Source organism: Petromyzon marinus, chromosome 57 (assembly GCF_048934315.1).
Source record: "Petromyzon marinus isolate PM22_M1 ecotype Great Lakes invasive population chromosome 57, UKy_Petmar_22M1.pri1.0, whole genome shotgun sequence".
Classification (NCBI taxonomy): Eukaryota; Metazoa; Chordata; class Hyperoartia; order Petromyzontiformes; family Petromyzontidae; genus Petromyzon; species Petromyzon marinus.
Genome location: NC_133723.1, coordinates 4,825,277 through 4,848,817, shown reverse-complemented (window position 1 = coordinate 4,848,817; position 23,541 = coordinate 4,825,277). Strand labels below are relative to the sequence as shown.

The 23,541-nt window shown below is 56.1% G+C and overlaps 1 protein-coding gene across 1 annotated transcript in view; it reads right to left on the bottom strand.

Moving 5' to 3' along the window:
• LOC116954924 (fibrillin-2-like) overlaps positions 1-23,541 on the bottom strand; it is a 516,076-nt gene that overhangs the window by 55,366 nt on the left and 437,169 nt on the right. Inside the window, exons 40-49 of the mRNA XM_076052694.1 lie at positions 22,711-22,872; positions 15,628-15,696; positions 15,262-15,387; positions 13,097-13,222; positions 11,156-11,305; positions 10,059-10,130; positions 8,906-9,031; positions 3,523-3,645; positions 3,081-3,206; positions 95-211 (exon numbers count right to left, since the gene is read on the bottom strand). Of these exons, the coding sequence (XP_075908809.1) occupies positions 95-211; positions 3,081-3,206; positions 3,523-3,645; positions 8,906-9,031; positions 10,059-10,130; positions 11,156-11,305; positions 13,097-13,222; positions 15,262-15,387; positions 15,628-15,696; positions 22,711-22,872 (1,197 nt within the window). The remainder of the gene's footprint in view (positions 1-94; positions 212-3,080; positions 3,207-3,522; positions 3,646-8,905; positions 9,032-10,058; positions 10,131-11,155; positions 11,306-13,096; positions 13,223-15,261; positions 15,388-15,627; positions 15,697-22,710; positions 22,873-23,541) is intronic.

Genomic DNA, 23,541 nt, shown 5'->3' with positions numbered 1-23,541 from the left:
ACGCACACACACACGTACGCACGCAGACACACACGTACGCACACACACACACACAAACATACACACACACGTACACACACACACACACACGTACCGACGCAGTCGATGTTGTGGCTGAGCTCGAAGCCCGGGAAGCAGAGGCAGTTGTAGGAGCCGATGGTGTTCTTGCACGTCCCGTTACCACACGGACGCCGCTCACACTCGTCCACATCTAGCGGGGGGGGGGCGAGGAGGGGAGTGAGGGGTCACGCGGGGGGGGTGAGGGGGTGGGGGGGGGGGGGGCGAGGAGGGGAGTGAGGGGCCACGCGGGGGGGTGGGGGGGTGGGGGGGGGGGGGCGAGGAGGGGAGTGAGGGGCCACGCGGGGGGGTGGGGGGGGGGAGCTCCGGCAAGGGACAGACAGGGACCGGCCTGCCAAGATTCGTCACGGGGGAAGCTCGGAGCGAGAGTTACACATCGTAGCCGGGGGGTTGTTGTTGTTGTTGGTGGTGGTGGTGATGGTGGTGGTGATGGTGGTGGTGGTGGTGATGGTGGTGATGGTGGTGGTGGTGATGATGATGGTGGTGATGGTGGTGGTGATGGTGGTAGTGGTGGTCATGGTGTTGGTGATGGTGGTGTTGGTGGTGATAATGGTGGTGGTAATGGTGGTGGTGATGATGGTGGTGGTGATGGTGGTAGTGGTGGTCATGGTGTTGGTGATGGTGGTGTTGGTGGTGATAATGGTGGTGGTGATGGTGGTGGTGATGGTGGTGGTGATTATGGTGGTGATGGTGGTGATGATAATGGTGGTGATGGTGGTGATGGTGGTGATTATGGTGGTGGTGGTGGTGATGGTGGCGATGGTGGTGATTATGGTGGTTTTGGTGGTGTTGATGATGGTGGTGATGTTGGTGGTGGTGATGGTAGCTATGGGACCTTTTATCCAGCATCAAAAAACAATAATCAGTTTAACCCCTTCTCGGTAACAACATAGGAGGCGTGAAGGTGCTCAAACACCAATTAGGTGCCTCTTGCAGGGCAATCGGGCCAGCATTCACCACTCGTACTTGTGACGCGCCGCCTTTGAAACCGATTGGCCTTCACCATAGACACCAGAAGCCGCCTTTGATGCCCGTGTGTCTCACCAACGGTGTTGGCTTTGGAACTGTTCACCCTTTTGGCGTTCTCTGCAGGTGAACGTGTGGGTGTGCAGGTGTGCGTGTGTGCGCACGTATGTGTAGGTGTGTACGTGTGTGTGCACGTGTGTGTGTCTGTGCAGGTGTGTATACGTATCGTGTGCGTACGTGTGCGCGTATGTGTGTGCGCGCGTGTTTGTGCACGCGTGTGTAGGTGTGCGTAGGTGTGCGTGCGTGTGTGTAGGTGTGTGTGCGGTGTGTAGGTGCGTACGCACGTGTACGTACGCGCGTGTGTGGGGAGCGTTAGTGTGGCTCTTAACGCGCTGCGCTATGAACCCGGCGAACCCGGGTTCGATCCCCGCTCACGGCCAACACCGGTGACCATCATCTGAACCGGTCCTGGGCCTCATCCAAGGTCGACTCGGCCTCAAACGAGTAACCGGTGCAATGTGCAGTAAACATCCTCACTGGGGAGACAAAGGCGGTCGGGCGCGGTGCTGGACACCCACCCCCCTCGTGTGCCACCATTCCGGCCTTCACAGGTGCTGCTCGCTAACAGCACTTGCCCCTACAGTCTGTTACAGGCTACACGGGGGATCTTTGTCTCTGTAGGTGCGCGTGTTGGCACGTGTATGTACGCGCGTGCGTGCGTGCGCGTGCGTGCGTGCGTGTAGGTGCGTGCGTGTAGGTGCGTACGTGTAGGTGCGTGCGTGTAGGTGCGTGCGTGCGTGTAGGTGTGTGCGTGTAGGTGCGTGCGTGTAGGTGCGTGCGTGCAGGTGCGTGCGTGTAGGTACGTGTGCGTGCATGTAGGTGTGCGTGCGTGTAGGTGTGTGCGTGTAGGTGTGCGTGCGTGTAGGTGCGTGTGCGTGTAGGTACGTGTGCGTGCATGTAGGTGCGTGCGTGTAGGTACGTGTGCGTGCGTGCGTGTAGGTGTGCGTGCGTGCGTGTAGGTGTGTGCGTGTAGGTGTGCGTGCGTGTAGGTGCGTGTGCGTACGTGCGTGTAGGTGCGTGCGTGTAGGTGCGTGCGTGTAGGTGCGTGTAGGTGCGTGTAGGTGCATGCGTGTAGGTGCGTGCGTGTAGGTGCGTGTAGGTGCGTGTAGGTGAGTGCGTGTAGGTGCGTGCGTGTAGGTGCGTGCGTGCAGGTGCGTGCGTGTAGGTGCGTGTGCGCGTGCATGCGTGTAGGTGCGTGCGTGTAGGTGCGTGCGTGTAGGTGCGTGTAGGTGCGTGTAGGTGCGTGCGTGTAGGTGCGTGCGTGTAGGTGCGTGCGTGTAGGTGCGTGTGCGCGTGCATGCGTGTAGGTGCGTGCGTGTAGGTGCGTGCGTGTAGGTGCGTGTAGGTGCGTGTAGGTGCGTGCGTGTAGGTGCGTGCGTGTAGGTGCGTGCGTGTAGGTGCGTGTGCGCGTGCATGCGTGTAGGTGCGTGCGTGTAGGTGCGTGCGTGTAGGTGCGTGTAGGTGCGTGTAGGTGCGTGCGTGTAGGTGCGTGTAGGTGCGTGTAGGTGCGTGCGTGTAGGTGCGTGCGTGTAGGTGCGTGCGTGTAGGTGCGTGCGTGTAGGTGCGTGTGCGCGTGCATGCGTGTAGGTGCGTGCGTGTAGGTGCGTGCGTGTAGGTGCGTGTAGGTGCGTGTAGGTGCGTGCGTGTAGGTGCGTGCGTGTGCGCGTGCATGCGTGTAGGTGCGTGCGTGTAGGTGCGTGCGTGTAGGTGCGTGCGTGTAGGTGCGTGCGTGCGTGTAGGTGCGTGTAGGTGCGTGCGTGTAGGTGCGTGCGTGTAGGTGCGTGCGTGTAGGTGCGTGCGTGTAGGTGCGTGTAGGTGCGTGTAGGTGCGTGCGTGTAGGTGCGTGCGTGTGCGCGTGCATGCGTGTAGGTGCGTGCGTGTAGGTGCGTGCGTGTAGGTGCGTGCGTGTAGGTGCGTGCGTGCGTGCGTGTAGGTGCGTGTAGGTGCGTGTAGGTGCGTGTGTGCGCGCCACCCACCCATGCACATGCCCCTGTCGGGGGTGGCCCGGTACCCGTTGGGGCACAGGCAATGGTAGCCGCCCTCCTGGTCCACGCAGCGTCCCGGGCTGCACACGCCGGGCAGCTCCTGGCACTCGTCGCGATCTCACCACGGCAGAGACAAAGCAGCCCAAGCAGCCCAAGCAGGCCCAAGCAGGGCCCCCCTGAGTAAGCCTCCGTAGCGGACCGTCGGGGCGCGGCCGGCCGCGGGGGGAGGGGGCCCCAGAGACGGCCGGAGGGAATTGTTCACCGCTGGCGTTGGCCGTGGGCGGGGATCAAAGTCGGGTGGCTGGGTTGGTGGGGGGGGGAGAGGGGGGTGGCGAGGGGGGGGCGAGGGGGGGGGCGAGGGGGGGGCGAGGGGGTGGGCGAGGGGGGGGGGCGAGTGGGGGGGCGAGGGGGGGGGCGAGGGGGGGGTACTCACCGACGCAGGCTCCGAAGGGCGTGAGTAGGAATCCGCGAGAGCACTCGCAGCGGAAGCTGCCGGGGATGTTGACGCAGTCGGCGTGGCGCTGACACATGACGTCACTCGAGCACTCGTCGATGTCTGCACACGGGCAGCGACACCGCCGTCGTCATCATCATCGTCATCATCACTGACACCACCATCATCGTCATCATCACTGACACCACCATCATCGTCATCATCACTGACACCACCATCATCGTCATCATCACTGACACCACCATCATCGTCATCATCACTGACACCATCATCGTCATCATCACTGACACCATCATCGTCATCATCACTGACACCATCATCGTCATCATCACTGACACCATCATCGTCATCATCACTGACACCATCATCGTCATCATCACTGACACCATCATCGTCATCATCACTGACACCATCATCGTCATCATCACTGACACCATCATCGTCATCATCACTGACACCATCATCGTCATCATCACTGACAGCGCCATCATCACTGACACCGCCATCACCATCACCATCATCACTGACACCACCACCATCATCATCATCACCATCATCACTGACACCACCACCATCATCATCATCACCATCATCACTGACACCACCACCATCATCACTGACACCACCATCATCATCACCATCATCACTGACACCGCCATCACCACCATCACCATCATCACTGACACCACCATCATCATTGCCACCATCATCACCATCATCACTGACACCGCCATCACCATCATCATGGTCACTGCCACCACCGCCACCATCGTGGTGCAGGGGCTTCGTGTGGAGCGGTAGAGAGAGGGCACGGCAGCTTCCACACACAGCGTTACACACACACAGTGTTACACACAGCGTTACACACACAGTGTTACACACACAGTGTTACACATACAGTGTTACACACACAGTGTTACACACAGTGTCACACACAGTGTTACACACACACAGTGTTACACACAGTGTCACACACAGTGTTACACACACACAGTGTTACACACAGTGTTACACACACATACACTCACAGTGTTACACACACACAGTGTTACACACAGTGTTACACACACACACTCACAGTGTTACACACACACACAGTGTTACACACAGTGTTACACACACAGTGTTACACACACAGCGTTACACACACAGTGTTACACACACAGCGTTACACACACAGTGTTACACACACACAGCGTTACACACACAGTGTTACACACACACAGCGTTACACACAGTGTTACACACATACACAGCGTTACACACAGTGTTACACACATACACAGCGTTACACACAGTGTTACACACAACAACAACAACCGCCATTCGCCACTAAGTGGCGGTGACGTCACCACGACGCTTGTGCCAGGCTATGTGCACCCTGAGGCCACGTGAAGTGTCGAACGCCCGCTGGCAGGAGGTCACGGGGCAGACCCAGGTGCCACGGGTCGACTGACTGAGATGACTGGCTGATGCACCACCTGTGCCCCCTACTGTGCCAACCTGCTGTGCTTTAGCCACCCGGCGCTCCGCTCGCTGTTGTGAGCGTCGCTCCTCCGCCCTCCGTTGTTGTTGGAGGGCGACTGCCTCCAACTGCCCAGTAGCATCCTTCACAAGCCTCCTCCACAGAGGCCGATCTTGACACCGCTGGTACCAGTCATCGGCAAGTCCACTCAGCTCCACGTCCTCCTGTACCACATCACTCCATCTCTTCTCTAGCCCGTGCCGCGCCCGCTTAGCCCCCTCAATCCGGCCAAACAAAAGCTGTTTCGGCATGCGGTGGCTGGGCATGCGGGCTACATGACCCAGCCATCGCAGCCTTGCCTGCCGGAGGAGCTCACCGATGGGACCCTGCCCAGATCTTTCAAGGATTTGTGAGCTCCTCACACAATCCAGTCTGGTTAAACCCAGGATGGATCGTAGGCAGGCCAGCCTAAATGTTTCTAACCGGCGAAGATGTTCCATTAGGGGGGTCCACGTTTCGCAAGCGTAGAGAAGGGAGGGAATGACCGTGGCCGAGAAGACCTGAAGCTTAGTGCGGAGCGACAGACCAGGTAGCTTCCACACAGCGTTACGCAACCGATGAAAAGATATTGCCGCTCGACTGATTCGGAGTGAGACCTCTGCTGTTAAACTGGAGCCAGTCATAAGCACACTGCCCAGGTATGGGAAACTCTCCACTCTCTCCACAACTGCCCCATCACCGATTGGGAGTTGTGGGGGTGGAGTGTCCGATGGTACAAAATACCCAGGCAGCTGCTTAGTTTTGATGGGGCTGATGGTAAGGCCCCACCTCTTAGTGGCACGCTCCAGTCTCAGCAGCAGCGTCTCCAACTCCTCCTCTGACTGAGCAGCTATTACCAAATCATCAGCATACATAACGTGGTTGAGCAATAGGGAGCCATCCCTTGACCGCACCCGGGCATCGATTAGCCTCCCATTATATCTGTACCATATGGAGATTCCCCCGGTAAAGCTATTGAAGGCTTCACGAACTACGTGGTCAAAATAGATGTTAAATAATGTGGGAGCCAGAGGACATCCCTGTCGCACCCCAAGGTGTACAGGGAATGGCTCTGACTCCCGGCCACGTAGTTTTACCCGGGCCCGCTCACCATCATGAAGGTCCTTAATGATCGTGAGCAGAGGGTCAGGTACTCCAAAAGCACGAAGAACGACCCAGAGCCCAGGCCTACTGATGGTATCATAGGCCTTGACCAGGTCAATAAAGCAGAGATGTAGGTCTTGTTGGAATTCCCTACACCTCTGCTGTAGCAGACGGACAGAAAATATAGCATCTGTGCAGGACCGCCCTTTCCTGAAACCGCATTGGGGCTCCGCAAGCCTCTCCTCAGCGTGCCTGGCAAGGCGATGCTGAATAATCCTTGCCAGGACCTTTCCCGGCACACTGAGGAGTGAGATGCCCCTGTAGTTGTTACAGTCTGTGCGGTCCCCCTTCTTAAAAAGGGGGACCACCAGGGCATCCTTCCAATCCTGCGGAACCCGTCCAGTGATCCAGACTGTTGTTATGATGTCATATAGGGCAGTCTGTGCACAAACGCCACCCTCCCTCAGCATTTCGCTTGGGAGATCATCTCTGCCCGCTGCCTTTCCTGGTCTCAGACTCCGGATCGCCTTCAATACTTCCTCAGCAGATGGCACCTCAGCCAGCCACTCACAGGGGGTGACTTCATCCAATATTTGATGCACCGCAGCCTCTGCAGGGTCATCCTCACTTTGTGCCACGATGTTTTCCTGGCTGAGGGATTTTCCCTCCCCCAGGACCTCACAGAAATGCTCAGCAAATCTGCGAACCTGTTTCTGGGGGTCGGAAATTGGATCACCGTTTTTTCCCCTAATGATGGTAATAGGTGTGGCGCTGCAGGTTGCTTTTTTGATGGAGTTAAATAGAGATTTGTGATCACGGGCCACTGAGGCAGACTCCATCGCCTCAGCAACCCGCGACCACCACCCATCCTTGCAGCGCCTCACGGCTCTCCGAACCTCCGAGCGAAGGCTGCGGTAAGCCTCCTCATTCTCTGACGTGGGATTCTGTAGCCGATGACAGTGGGCCTGTCGCTTTTTCTCAACCATCCTGAACAACTCCTCTGTCATCCAGGGTGTCTGGGGAGGTCTGGACCGCATACCCAAAGCAGCCATTGCAGCTGCATGAGTCACAGTCCTAAACCTCGCCCATTTACCCTCGACATCAGGAGGAGTTGGGGACGATGCCAATCCCAGCCGCAAGCGATGATGAAATTCTCGCTTGCAACTTTCATCAGATAACTGAGACCAGGCCACTTTAGGTTGGAATGGGGTCCTGGGTGTACACCCACCACCAGAGTGGAAGAATGGCAGGCGCATCTTACAGATGACTAGTCCATAATAAAGGTTTTTGGGTTAGATCGCGTTTATTTATAAATGTGTCGTAACCCTCCACCACCCGACACGGCCAATCAGCAAAAAAAGTGTCACGTTGACAAAAGACAAATAATTCACCACTTCAGCTCACCGGTGTGTTGAAGAGTTAATCCACATTTACAGTTTGAGTACGACGTTTCGCTGGTAAATACTTCCAGCATCATCGGGCAATTCGCCAGAATGGTAAAGCCCTCGCTTGCTCCCGGTTTTATATAGAGCAGCAGGGTGACGTCATCATGACTAGTCGATGGTCAGAGGGCAGATCAGCTCCACGGTAGGTCCTGGTGTCAAGGACATGGGCTCGCATTCGCTGGTCCGTCACTATGTAGTCCAGCAGATGTTCTTGCTTGGACCCGGCATGCATCCATGATGTTGTGTGGATGCGCCGATGCCGGAACAGCGTGTTGGTAATTACAAGCCCATGGGCTGCACAAAAATCTAGCAGCCTCCTACCGTTGTTATTGAGCTGATCTGGCCCATGCCCTCCAATCACTCCAGACCAGGTGCCAGTATCATGACCAACTCGGGCATTGAAGTCACCCAACATGATGACTCTATCCCGAGGGGCCACTTTAGCCAGCACCTGTGACAGGAGGTCATAGAAGGCATCTGACTCATCGGCTTTGCCTGCATCCCTCCACGGATGTTCATCTTCGGTGGGGGCATAAGTAACCACGACCACCATTCCTCGCCTCCGGATGATGGGAAGGCGAGCCCAAAGTAGCCTGGGGCTTACAGCTTCCCACACCTCACCGCCACGCTCCCACGCCCCCTTCATTCTTTTGTTCAAAAGAAGACCCACACCCTGTTGTTTGGCAGTCTGCTGCCCCGAGTAGAGGACTGTCCACCCCTCATGGTGGCAGGAGCCAGAGCCGGTCCACCGGACCTCCTGAATGCCGCATAGATCCAGGCGGTACCAGTCCAGCTCCCGACAGAGGAGTGGCAGCCTCTCCTCTGCAGTGAGCGTTCGAACATTCCACGTGGCCACCCGTAGTGGCTTTTCGTTGTTTCTGGAGTAGCCCCGAGGGTAGGTATTCAATCTCCTTACACACAGTGTTACACACATACACAGCGTTACACACAGTGTTACACACACACACAGCGTTACACACACACACAGTGTTACACACACACAGTGTTACACACACACACACAGCTTTACACACAGTGTTACACACATCGATGATGATGATGATGTTGACGATGGTGATGTTGATGATGATCATGATGATGATCACCATGATAATGATGATGACGATGATGATGACTCTGACGATGATAACGATGATGACGATGACGGTGATCATAATGATGATGATGATGACGATGGAGATGAGGATGATGACGATGTTGACGACGATAATCTGAATGATGATAATGCCGTCGACGGCTATGACGATGAGGATGACAATGACGACGATGAGCGTGTCGATGGTCGCACCTTCACAGACGAGCAGCAGGTCGTTGTAGCTGAATCCGATGGGGCACTCGCAACGGAAGCTGCCCGGCTGGTTGATGCACAGCCCGTTGGCACAGATGCCCGGGATGGCAGTGCACTCATCGATGTCTGGCGGCAGCGGTGGCACGCATGAGACACCAGGGGAGACACCGGGGGAGACACGGGGGAGACACGGGGGAGACACGTGAGTGGGGAGACACGGGGGAGACACGGGGGAGACACGGGGGAGACACGTGAGTGGGGAGACACCGGGGAGACACGGGGGAGACACGGGGGAGACACGGGGGGAGAGACACCGGGGGAGACACGGGGGAGACACGTGAGTGGGGAGACACCAGGGAGACACCGGGGGAGACACGGGGGAGACACGGGGGGAGAGACACGGGGGAGACACGGGGGAGACACGGGGGGAGAGACACGGGGGGGAGACACGGGGGAGACACGGGGGAGACACGGGGGAGACACGTGAGTGGGGAGACACCGGGGAGACACCGGGGGAGACACGGGGGAGACACGGGGGAGACACGGGGGAGAGACACGGGGGAGACACGGGGGAGACACGGGGGAGACACGGAGGAGACACGGGGGGGGGGAGACACGGGGGAGACACGGGGGAGACACGGGGGGGGGAGACACGCGGGAGACACGGGGGATTCACGGGGGAGACGTGGAGGGGCGGGGGGGAGACACGGTGTGAGACACGGGGGGGGGGGGGGGGACACGGTGGAGACACGGGGGGTGAGTGGAGGGTAGTGGAGTGAGATTGGATGGGGGAGGAAGAAGAATTCCTGGAGGGGAGTGGAGTGAGATGAGAGGGGAGTGGAGTGAGATGAGAGGGGAGTGGAGTGAGATGAGAGGGGAGTGGAGTGAGGTGAGAGGGGAGTGGAGTGAGATGAGAGGGGAGTGGAGTGAGATGAGAGGGGAGTGGAGTGAGGTGAGAGGGGAGTGGAGTGAGATGAGAGGGGAGTGGAGTGAGATGAGAGGGGAGTCGAGTGAGATGAGAGGGGAGTGGAGTGAGATGAGAGGGGGGTGGAGTGAGATGAGAGGGGAGTGGAGCATGATGAACCGTGCATGTTTGGGGGTCCCTAGGAATGGCCTCGTATGGCAGGGGGGAGGGGGGGGGTCGTGACCTCACCTACTGGCTTCCCTGTTATGAAGTCGATCTCAAATCCTGGCACCTGGCTCCCACAGAGGCTCACAAAAGCTCCTGCTCACAGCAAACACACCGCGTCACACCACACCGCGTCACACCACACCACGTCACACCACACCACGTCAAACTTCGCCGAATGACACCGTGCTGAATCACACCACACCACGTCCCACCACGCCACGTCACACCACGTCACACCACGTCACACTATGCCACGTCACACCACGCCACGTCACACCACGCCACGTCACACCACGCCACGTCACACCACATCACACCACGCCACGTCACACCACGCCACGTCACACCATGCCACGTCACACCACGCTACACCACACCACGTCACACCACGCCACGTCACACCACGCCACGTCACACCACGCTACACCACACCACGTCACACCACGCCACGTCACACCACGCCACGTCACACCATGCCACGTCACACTCTGCCACGTCACACCACGCCACGTCACACCACGACACCCCACGTCACACCACGCCATGTCACACCACGTCACGTCACACTATGCCACGTCACACCACGCCACGTCACACCACGCTACACCACGTCACACCACGCCACGTCACACCACGCCACGTCACACCACGCCACGTCACACTATGCCACGTCACACCACGCCACGTCACACCACGACACCCCACGTCACACCACGCCATGTCACACCACGCCACGTCACACTATGCCACGTCACACCATGCCACGTCACACCACGCCACACCACGTCACACCACGCTACGTCACACCACGCCGCGTCACACCACGCCACGTCACACCACGCCACGTCACACCACAACACGCCACGTCACACCACGTCACACCACGCCACGTCACACCACGCCGCGTCACACCACGCCACGTCACACCACGCCACGTCACACCACCCCACGTCACACCACGCCACGTCACACCACGCCACGTCACACCACGCCACGTCACACCACCCCATGTCACACCACGCCACGTCACACCACCCCACGTCACACCACGCCACGTCACACCACAACACGCCACGTCACGCCACGTCACACCGCGCCGCGGCCGGGGCGAGACTCACGCGTGCCGGGGCTGGGGCACGGCTCGCACGGCCGGTGCCAGCCCTTGCCGATGTTGTAGCCACAGCAGCATTGCTTCTTGGTGAGGTTGAAGGTGAGCTCGTTCTCGCACGTCACGTTGTACACCTTGTAGCAGAAGCTGCGCCGCATGTCTGGCCGGCCCGCCGCCGTTGTCGGGAAGACGCGGACCGACGGACCGACGGACCGACGGACCGACGGACCGACGGACCGACGGACCGACGGACGGACGGACGGACACGTGCACAAACAAGGCGGCACACAACGGGAGGGTGACACAAGCGCGGTTAAGCCGAATGAGAAAGTACGCACGACGGTGTAAGCAAAAAGGAACGCACTCTTTGGTTCTATTCGGTAAAGTCACGTAGGTAAACAATAAAATTAAATAAAACAGCAAAAATCACGACGTTTCGGCAACAACACAAGCGGCCTTCATCAGGCTTGTGTTGTGGCAGAAACGTCGTGATTTTTGTTGTTTCATTTTATTTTATTTTTTTACCTACTACGTGACTTTTACCGAATAGAACCAAAGAGAGTGGATCCTTGCAGTCACGAAAGCTTCAAATCTAGAAAAGGAGCGTACAATGACGTGGGTAAACACGCGGATATGCGGACAGGCAAGCCGGGAAACGCCACGAACAGGCAAGCGAACGTATAAACAACAAGGCATGTAAACATTACACGGGCAAAAAAAACAAACACACTAGCACACAAACAGGTGAGCAAGCAATACATGTAAACAGACAGATACACAGAGGTAAACAAATACACAAACAGGCAAACAAACAGCGGCAAAACAAATCACAATAAATGCTTTGATAGACACCTTGGTTGTCAAATAAATAACCAAAAAAAGCAGAACTCAAACCATCTACAAAGAGACTGCGTTGCCGCGACACGGCGTTGGCGCTCGCATATCCTGATTAGAGTCCCAAGCCAGTGGTGGAAACTCCACTTCCCTATGGCGGGGATGAGTTGAGCCATCAAGACCCCACTGTTTGATCGACAGACACGTACGGACAGGCACACATACGGACGGACTGATCGCTGAACCGACGGAAAAGAGATAGACCCACTGACTGACGCAGATCGACTGACCGACAGACGGACAGGAAGGACTGAGAGAGACACGCGACCAACAGATGGACGGACGGATTGTCTGCATACACACGCGCACACAAAGACAACAAAGACCCCCCGTGTAGCCTGAACAGACTGCAGGGGCAAGTGCCGTCAGCGAGCACCTATGAAGGCCGGCACGAGGGGGTGGGTGGCCAGCGCCACGCCCGACCGCCTTTGTCTCCCCAGTGGCGATGTTTACACACCGCACCAGGTACTCATTTGAGGCTGAGTCGACCTAGGGGAGCAGGCCCAGGATCGGTTAAAATAATCGCCACCGGTGTTGGCCGTGAGTGGGAATCGAACTCGGGGTTGCCGGGTTCGTAGCGCAGCGTAGCGCTAACCGCTGCACCACCGCTCCCCACTACACACACACACAGGCACGCGTACACACGAGTACACACGTGTACACACACGTACACACACGTACACACACGTGTACACACGAGTACACACACGCGCACACACGCGTACAGACACACGTACGCACACATAAACAAGCGTAAACACACGTACACACACACACGTACACACACGCGCACACACACGTGTACACACGAGTACACACACGCGTACACACACACGTACATGCGCGCACGCTGCGCACACACGTATGCGCACACACGCACGTTACGCACGTACGTTACACACGCGCGTACACACGCGTACACACGCGCACGTTACACACGCGCGCACACACACGTACGCACACACGTACACGCACGTACACACACACGCGTACACACACGCGCGCGCACGCAGGGCAGTGCGTGCGCGGTGCGGCGCTGCGCTGCGTGGCCACCCACCCATGCAGTTGTTGCCCCCGTTGGTCTGCATGTAGTCGGGAGGGCACACGCACGTGTAGTTGCCCACCGTGTTGAAGCACGTGCCGGGCCCGCAGATCTGTGGCGTCGCGGCGCACTCGTCCACGTCTGGGTGGTTTGTGACGACGACGACGACGACGAACAGACAAACGAGAGGAAAACAACAACAACAGACAAACAACAACCACAGACAAACAACACGCCGGAGGTTTGAATCCCCTCGCGGCCCTTGCCCCCCCCCCCCAACCGTCACCTCGCTTCTCTCGTCTCGTCACGTGTCAACCCCCCCCCCCACCTACTCCCCGCTCCGCTCTCAATGTCTCCCAGCGCTCCTTCGCCGCCGCCCCTCTCTCCTCGTGCACAATCACCAACTCCGCTCCTTGTCCCGACTTCGCAGCCCTTGCACTGGAACAAGCTTCCCCTCCACGCTCAGCAGCAGCAGCAGCAGCAGGAAGCTCCCTCTCTCCCCTACTCACTCATTGGTTGTTTTTTTCCGGTAAAGTCACGAATGTAGAAATACAATAAAATTATATTTACACAAAAAAAACAATCACGACGTTTCGATCACAACGCAAGCGATCTTCATCGGGTGTCAAGAACAAATCACGGAGGTAAATACGGCACAAAGATGAGAGACGAGAATTCAACAAACCTGAAAAAAACATTATGTGAAGCACATCCAGTCAGGCCAACGACACAGTTAGACACTTCCTGGCGGACCACGAATTTCAGAAGAGTGTTAAATTTCGTGTTCAACCTTTGGATTGCACTTACCAGCACAGATAGAATGAAAAATAGGAGGTACACGGTCAGTAGAAATACATATACAAGTCCACCAAGAGGTAAGGAGGGAGGAAAGACGGACAGGGAGGCAGAGAGAGGGGGGTCAGAGGGATGAACAGAAGCTTAAATAGTAAATACGGTTGGAGGGGGTGAGGGGCCAGAGCGAGAGCGGCAGCTCGAACACGCAACATCTTACACATACAAAACGGCAGCTCAAAAAAGGACCACCTCTTGTAAATACAAGGCAGCTCAAAAAAGGACCACCTCTTGTAAAGACCCCCTTCTGCCTGGCCCATGCTTCCCTCCATCCCTAGGCACCCCCGGGAATTCCCGTACCCACTAAACCTCCCTCCCTATAACCCCATCACCATTAAGCAACCAGCCTCTCCCTGTCGAGATTCCGCTGCTCCGTCAAGACCCCCTTCTCCCTGGCCCATGCTTCCCTCCATCCCTAGGCACCCCCGGGAATTCCCGTACCCACTAAACATCCCCCTCCCCGCCACCCATACCCCCATCACTATTCACCGCATCGCTTTTATTAACCCTCGTTGTACCACTCGTAACCCCTTGCAAAGCGCCTTGGATGAAAGCCCCATGCAAATATAAGATCAGAAAATAAATAAACGTAGCACGGGGGGAGGGGGGGCGGTGGGGGGGAGACCGGTGACCACCTTCCGCATTCGGCTACTCCCCACGCTGGCGTGTAAGACGCATGCTCGCGAGGCGGTCGATCGGACGGGCAGCACCACGCCCCGGCCACCTTTGTCTCCCCAGTGGCGAGGTTCTAAACGTCGCACCGGGTACTCGAGGTGCTAGTCGACCTCGCTGCGCAGCGCGGAGCGCTGACCTCTCCTGCTGACCTCTCTGCTGACCTCTCCTGCTGACCTCTCCTGCTGACCTCTCCTGCTGACCTCTCTGCTGACCTCTCCTGCTGATCTCTCCTGCTGATCTCTCTTGCTGATCTCTCTTGCTGATCTCTCCTGCTGACCTCTCCTGCTGACCTCTCCTGCTGACCTCTCTGCTGACCTCTCTGTTGACCTCTCCTGATGACCTCTCCTGCTGACCTCTCCTGACCTCTCTGTTGACCTCTCCTGATGACCTCTCCTGCGCCACCGCCACCCCAAAACTCACTCGCGCAGACGGCACGCTGCCACAACCCGCACCACTGCTGCCACAACCCGCACCACTGCTGCTCCACACAACCAGTGCCAGCTGCTGCTGCCACCGCCAGCAGCAGCTGGCACTGGCAGTCGCAGCTGCAGCAGCAGCTGGCGCTGCCAGTGTCAGCAGCAGCAGCTGACACTGGCAGCTGGCGCTGGCAGTGTCAGCTGCTGGCACCGCGTAGCCGGGCGCCGCGCCCTCACCCAGGCACTCGCGCGAGGCCTCGTCCAGCGTGAAGCCCGCCGGACAGACGCACTGGAAGCTGCCGAAGGTGTTGACGCACTGGCCGCCGATGCACAGGCCGGGCAGCTCCACGCACTCGTCAATGTCTGCGGCCGCACGCACAGAGAGACAAAGGCGCGTTTATTTTTATATTTTTATTTACGCGATGTAACCCAACAACAACAACAACAAACCTCGAATATGGATGTAAGGTGATTGTCGTGGTGGTTGCACGGTGGTTGCGTGGTGGTTGCGTGGTGGTTGCACGGTGGTTGCACGGTGGTTGCACGGTGGTTAAGTGGTGGTTGCGTGGTGGTTGTGGCCGTGTGGCTTTGCCGGCGCCTTACCTTCCAGCACCACGGTGATGGGGTTGAGTCGGAAGCCACCGCCACCAGGACAGAGAACCTTGAACTCAGCTGGGCACACGGGAAGCAACACACGCACAGACACACACACAGATACATACACACAGATACACACACAGACACAGACACACACAGCCACACACACACAGACACACACACAGATACACACACAGACACACACACAGACACACACACACACAGATACACACACACACACACAGATACATACACACAGACACACACACAGACACATACACACAGATACACACACACACGCAGATACATACACACAGACACACACAGACACACACACAGACACACATAGATACACACAGATACACACACACAGACACACACACAGACACACATAGATACACACAGATACACACACAGAGACACACACACAGACACATAGATACACACAGATACACACACACGTACACAACAACAACTGCCATTCGCCACTAAGTGGCGGTGAGGTCACGGGGCAGACCCAACAGGTGCCACGGGTCGACTGACTAAGATGACTGGCTGATGCACCACCTGTGCCCCCTACTGTGCCAACTTGCTGTGCTTTAGCCACCCGGCGCTCCGCTCGTTGTTGTGAGCGTCGCTCCTCCGCCCTCCGTTGTTGTTGGAGGGCGACTGCCTCCAACTGCCCAGTAGCGTCCTTCACGAGCCTCCTCCTCAGAGGCCGATCTTGACACCGCTGGTACCAGTCATCGGCAAGTCCATTCAGCTCCACGTCCTCCTGTACCACATCACTCCATCTCTTCTCTAGCCCGTGCTGCGCCCGTTTAGCCCCCTCGATCCGGCCGAACAAAAGATGTTTCGGCATGCGGTGGCTGGGCATGCGGGCTACATGACCCAGCCAACGCAGCCTTGCTTGCCGGAGGAGCTCACCGATGGGACTTTGTCCAGATCTTTCAAGGATTCGTGAGCTTCTCACACAATCCAGCCTGGCATGCCAGCCTGAATGTTTCTAAACAGCGCAAATGTTCCATTAGGGGAGTCCACGTTTCACAAGCATAGGGAAGGGAGGGTATGACTGCTTGTGGAGCGACAAACAAGGCAGCTTCTACGCAGCGTTACGCAGCTGATGGAAAGATAATGCCACTGGACTTATTCGGAGTGAGACCTCTGCTGCCAAACCAGAGCTGGTCATAAGCACACTGCCGATATAAGGAAACCTCTCCACTCTCTCCGCAGCTGCCCCATCACTCATGGGGATTGAGGGGGGTGGAGTGTTTGATGGCACAAATATCTATGCAGGTGCTATGTTTTGGTGGAGCTGATAGTAAGGCCCCACCTCTCAGTGGCAAACAGCTCCTCTAACGCCTTCTCAGAATGAGAAGCAATCACCAGATCTTCAGCGTACGTAACTTGATTGACCATTATGGAGCCATTCCTCGACCGCACCAAGACATCGATCAGTTACCCATTGTATCTGTACTAGGTATACATTTGACTGGTACAGGATGGCTTCTTGAACTACGTGGTCGAAAATGATGTTAAATAGTGTGGGAGCCAGAGGACATCCCTGTGGCACCCCAAAGCGAAGCCAGGAAATGGCTCTGACTCCCGGCCACGTAACTTTACCTGGACCTGTCCACCATCATGAACGTCCTTGATGATCGTGAGCAGAATAACAGAGGAGGTCTGGCCTATTGATGGTTTCATAAGCTTTGATCAGGTCAATAAATCAGAGATGTAAATCCCTACACCTCTGCTGTAACAGAGAATTTGGCATCTCTGTAGGACCACCCCGGCCTGAAACCGTATTGGGGCTCTGCAAGCCTCTCCTCAGCGTGTCTGGTAAGGCGATGCTGAATAATCCTTTTCAAGACCTTTCCCGGCACACTGATAAAGATTTTGGTGATTCTGAGATGCCTCGACAGTTGTAATAAATACGGTCGCCCCTTATTAAAAAGGGGGTCCCCACCAGGTCATCCTTCGAATCCTGCGGAACCCATCCAGCGGTCCAGATTGTTATTATGAAGTCATATAAGGCAGTTTGCACGTAAACGCCACCATCCCTCAGCACTTCGCTTGGGAGACCATCTCTGTCTGACACTTTTCCTGGTCTCAGACTCTGGATTATCACTCATACTTCCTCAACAGATGTCACCTCAGCCAGACACATACATCCACACGAAACACAAACAGAAATATACACATTATTGGTTCTTTCGGTAAAGTCACCACGTAGAAGGGGAAACAATAAAACAATAAAAATATAAAACAATAAAATTCTCAACGACGTTTCGACTGCAAAACCACAGCAAGATTTTTGTTTTCAAATTTTCTTGCTGTGAAAGCTTTAAATCAGAAATATACACGTGTACATGCAGAGATACATAAATACAAAGACACCCGGTAGAGCCTTAACAGACTATTGGGGCAAGTGCTGTTAAGCAAGCACGTGTGAAGCCCAGCACGGCACACGAGGGGGTGGGTGGCCAACACCACGCACGGCCGCCTTTGTCTCCCCAGTGGCGATGTTTACACACCGCACCAGGTACTCATTTGAGGTCGAATCGACCTAGGGGGAGGCCCAGGACAGGTTCAAATAACCACTACACTACCGCCCCCCTACATAATTACATACACGCATGCACGTACACACAGGTACACACAGACACATAAGTACACGCAGAAACACACACGTACACACATCTGCACGTGCACCCACAGATGCACACTTAAATCAGGAGTTGGGGGCTGCATGTTATAACCTGATAGGGACACATGCACGCGTGTGTGTGCGCGTGTGTGTGTAAGAACACAAGTTTAGTGGTAACATCGGGCAGCACACGGCAACACCAGACAACATGGGGCAAAACTGGGTGGCATGGGGCACCAGTGGGCAACACTGAATGACACAGGGTGGCATGGGACATCACTCATCAACACTGAATGACACAGGGTGGCATGGGGCACAGCTCATCAACACTGAATGACACAGGGTGGCATAGGGCACCACTCATGCCAAACTGAATGTCACAGGATGGCATGGGACTCCACTCATCAACACTGAATGTCACAGGGTGGCATGGGGCACCGCTCATCAACACTGAATGACACAGGGTGGCATGGGACACCACTCATCAACACTGAATGACACAGGGTGGCATGGGGCACCACTCATCAACACTGAATGTCACAGGGTGGCATGGGGCACCAGTGGACAACACTGAATGTCACAGGGTGGCATGGGGCACCACTCATCAACACTGAATGACACAGGGTGGCATGGGGCACCACTCATCAACACTGAATGACACAGGGTGGCATGGGACACCACTCATCAACACTGAATGACACAGGGTGCCATGGGACACCACTCATCAACACTGAATGACACAGGGTGGCATGGGGCACCACTCATCAACACTGAATGACACAGGGTGGCATGGGGCACCACTCATCAACACTGAATGACACAGGGTGGCATGGGACTCCACTCATCAACACTGAATGACACAGGGTGGCATGGGGCACCACTCATCAACACTGAATGACACAGGGTGGCATGGGGCACCACCCATCAACACTGAATGACACAGGGTGGCATGGGACACCACTCATCAACACTGAATGACACAGGGTGGCATGGGGCACCACTCATCAACACTGAATGACACAGGGTGGCATGGGGCACCACTCAGCCACACTGAATGACACAGGGTGGCATGGGACTCCACTCATCAACACTGAATGACACAGGGTGGCATGGGACACCACTCATCAACACTGAATGACACAGGGTGGCATGGGGCACCACTCATCAACACTGAATGTCACAGGGTGGCATGGGGCACCAGTGGGCAACACTGAATGTCACAGGGTGGCATGGGGCACCGCTCATCAACACTGAATGTCACAGGGTGGCATGGGGCACCAGTGGGCAACACTGAATGACACAGGGTGGCATGGGACTCCACTCATCAACACTGAATGACACAGGGTGGCATGGGACTCCACTCATCAACACTGGATGTCACAGGATGGCATGGGGCACCACTCATCAACACTGAATGACACAGGGTGGCATGGGACAACACTCATCAACACTGAATGACACAGGGTGGCATGGGACAACACTAATCAACACTGAATGACACAGGGTAGCATGGGGCACCACTCATCAACACTGAATGACACAGGGTGGCATGGGGCACCACTCAGCCACACTGAATGACACAGGGTGGCATGGGACTCCACTCATCAACACTGAATGACACAGGGTGGCATGGGACACCACTCATCAACACTGAATGACACAGGGTGGCATGGGGCACCACTCATCAACACTGAATGTCACAGGGTGGCATGGGGCACCAGTGGGCAACACTGAATGTCACAGGGTGGCATGGGGCACCGCTCATCAACACTGAATGTCACAGGGTGGCATGGGGCACCAGTGGGCAACACTGAATGACACAGGGTGGCATGGGACTCCACTCATCAACACTGAATGACACAGGGTGGCATGGGACTCCACTCATCAACACTGGATGTCACAGGATGGCATGGGGCACCACTCATCAACACTGAATGACACAGGGTGGCATGGGACAACACTCATCAACACTGAATGACACAGGGTGGCATGGGACAACACTAATCAACACTGAATGACACAGGGTAGCATGGGACTCCACTCATCAACACTGAATGACACAGGGTGGCATGGGACAACACTAATCAACACTGAATGACACAGGGTGGCATGGGACTCCACTCATCAACACTGAATGTCACAGGGTGGCATGGGACACCACTCATCAACACTGAATGACACAGGGTGGCATGGGGCACCACTCATCAACACTGAATGACACAGGGTGGCATGGGACACCACTCATCAACACTGAATGTCACAGGGTGGCATGGGGCACCGCTCATCAACACTGAATGTCACAGGGTGGCATGGGTCACCACTCATCAACACTGAATGACACAGGGTGGCATGGGGCACCACTCATCAACACTGAATGACACAGGGTGGCATGGGACTCCGCTCATCAACACTGAATGTCACAGGGTGGCATGGGACTCCACTCATCAACACTGAATGTCACAGGGTGGCATGGGTCACCACTCATCAACACTGAATGTCACAGGGTGGCATGGGACTCCACTCATCAACACTGAATGACACAGGGTGGCATGGGGCACCACTCATCAACACTGAATGTCACAGGGTGGCATAGGGCACCACTCATCAACACTGAATGTCACAGGGTGGCATGGGACACCACTCATCAACACTGAATGTCACAGGGTGGCATGGGTCACCGCTCATCAACACTGAATGTCACAGGGTGGCATGGGACTCCACTCATCAACACTGAATGTCACAGGGTGGCATGGGGCACCAGTGGACAACACTGAATGACACAGGGTGGCATGGGACACCACTCATAAACACTGAATGACACAGGGTGGCATGGGGCACCACTCATCAACACTGAATGACACAGGGTGGCATGGGACAACACTAATCAACACTGAATGTTACAGGGTGGCATGGGACTCCACTCATCAACACTGAATGACACAGGGTGGCATGGGGCACCACTCATCAACACTGAATGACACAAGGTGGCATGGGACTCCACTCATCAACACTGAATGTCACAGGGTGGCATGGGGCACCGCTCATCAACACTGAATGTCACAGGGTGGCATGGGACACCACTCATCAACACTGAATGTCACAGGGTGGCATGGGGCACCGCTCATCAACACTGAATGACACAGGGTGGCATGGGACACCACTCATCAACACTGAATGACACAGGGTGGCATGGGACTCCACTCATCAACACTGAATGTCACAGGGTGGCATGGGTCACCGCTCATCAACACTGAATGTCACAGGGTGGCATGGGACTCCACTCATCAACACTGAATGTCACAGGGTGGCATGGGGCACCAGTGGACAACACTGAATGACACAGGGTGGCATGGGACACCACTCATCAACACTGAATGACACAGGGTGGCATGGGGCACCACTCATCAACACTGAATGTCACAGGGTGGCATGAAACAACACTCATCAACACTGAATGTCACAGGGTGGCATGGGACACCACTCATCAACACTGAATGACACAGGGTGGCATGGGGCACCACTCATCAACACTGAATGTCACAGGGTGGCATGGGGCACCACTCATCAACACTGAATGTCACAGGGTGGCATGGGACACCACTCATCAACACTGAATGTCACAGGGTGGCATGGGACACCGCTCATCAACACTGAATGTCACAGGGTGGCATGGGACTCCACTCATCAACACTGAATGACACAGGGTGGCATGGGGCACCACTCATCAACACTGAATGTCACAGGGTGGCATGGGGCACCACTCATCAACACTGAATGTCACAGGGTGGCATGGGACACCACTCATCAACACTGAATGTCACAGGGTGGCATGGGACACCGCTCATCAACACTGAATGTCACAGGGTGGCATGGGACTCCACTCATCAACACTGAATGTCACAGGGTGGCATGAAACAACACTCATCAACACTGAATGTCACAGGGTGGCATGGGACTCCGCTCATCAACACTGAATGTCACAGGGTGGCATGGGGCACCGCTCATCAACACTGAATGTCACAGGGTGGCATGGGGCACCACCCATCAACACTGAATGTCACAGGGTGGCATGGGACTCCGCTCATCAACACTGAATGTCACAGGGTGGCATGGGGCACCGCTCATCAACACTGAATGTCACAGGGTGGCATGGGGCTCCACTCATCAACACTGAATGACACAGGGTGGCATGGGACACCACTCATCAACACTGAATGTCACAGGGTGGCATGGGACTCCACTCATCAACACTGAATGTCACAGGGTGGCATGGGGCACCACTCATCAACACTGAATGTCACAGGGTGGCATGGGACAACACTCATCAACACTGAATGTCACAGGGTGGCATGGGACACCGCTCATCAACACTGAATGACACAGGGTGGCATGGGACTCCACCCATCAACACTGAATGTCACAGGGTGGCATGGGCAGCGTACTGCTGTTGACGGCGGGGCAGCGCTGGCACGGCCGCCCCCACGCCCTCCCCAGGGCACAGCAGCAGGTGGCGCGGGCGACGCCAACGCCGACCTCGGCGCTGCAGGAGAGCGACCCGTCGCCACGCTGCTCGTACTCCATGAAGCACGCGGCGGCACGCGTGTCTGCACACACACACGTGTCACACACACACACACACGTGTCACACACACACACACGTGTCACACACACACACGTGTCACACACACACACACATGTGTCACACACACACACGCGTGTCTGCACACACACACGTGTCACACACACACACACACGTGTCACACACACACACACACACGTGTCACACACACACACACACACGCGTGTCACACACACACACACGTGTCACACACACACACACGTGTGTCACACACACACACACACGTGTCACACACACACACACACACACGTGTCACACACACACACACACACGTGTCACACACACACACACACACGTGTCACACACACACACACACACGTGTCACACACACACACACACGCGTGTCACACACACACACACACGTGTCACACACACACACACACACGTGTCACACACACACACACACGCGTGTCACACACACACACACACACACGTGTCACACACACACACACACGTGTCACACACACACACACACGTGTCACACACACACACACGTGTCACACACACACACACACACGTGTCACACACACACACACACGCGTGTCACACACACACACACACGTGTCACACACACACACACGTGTCACACACACACACACGTGTGTCACACACACACACACACGTGTCACACACA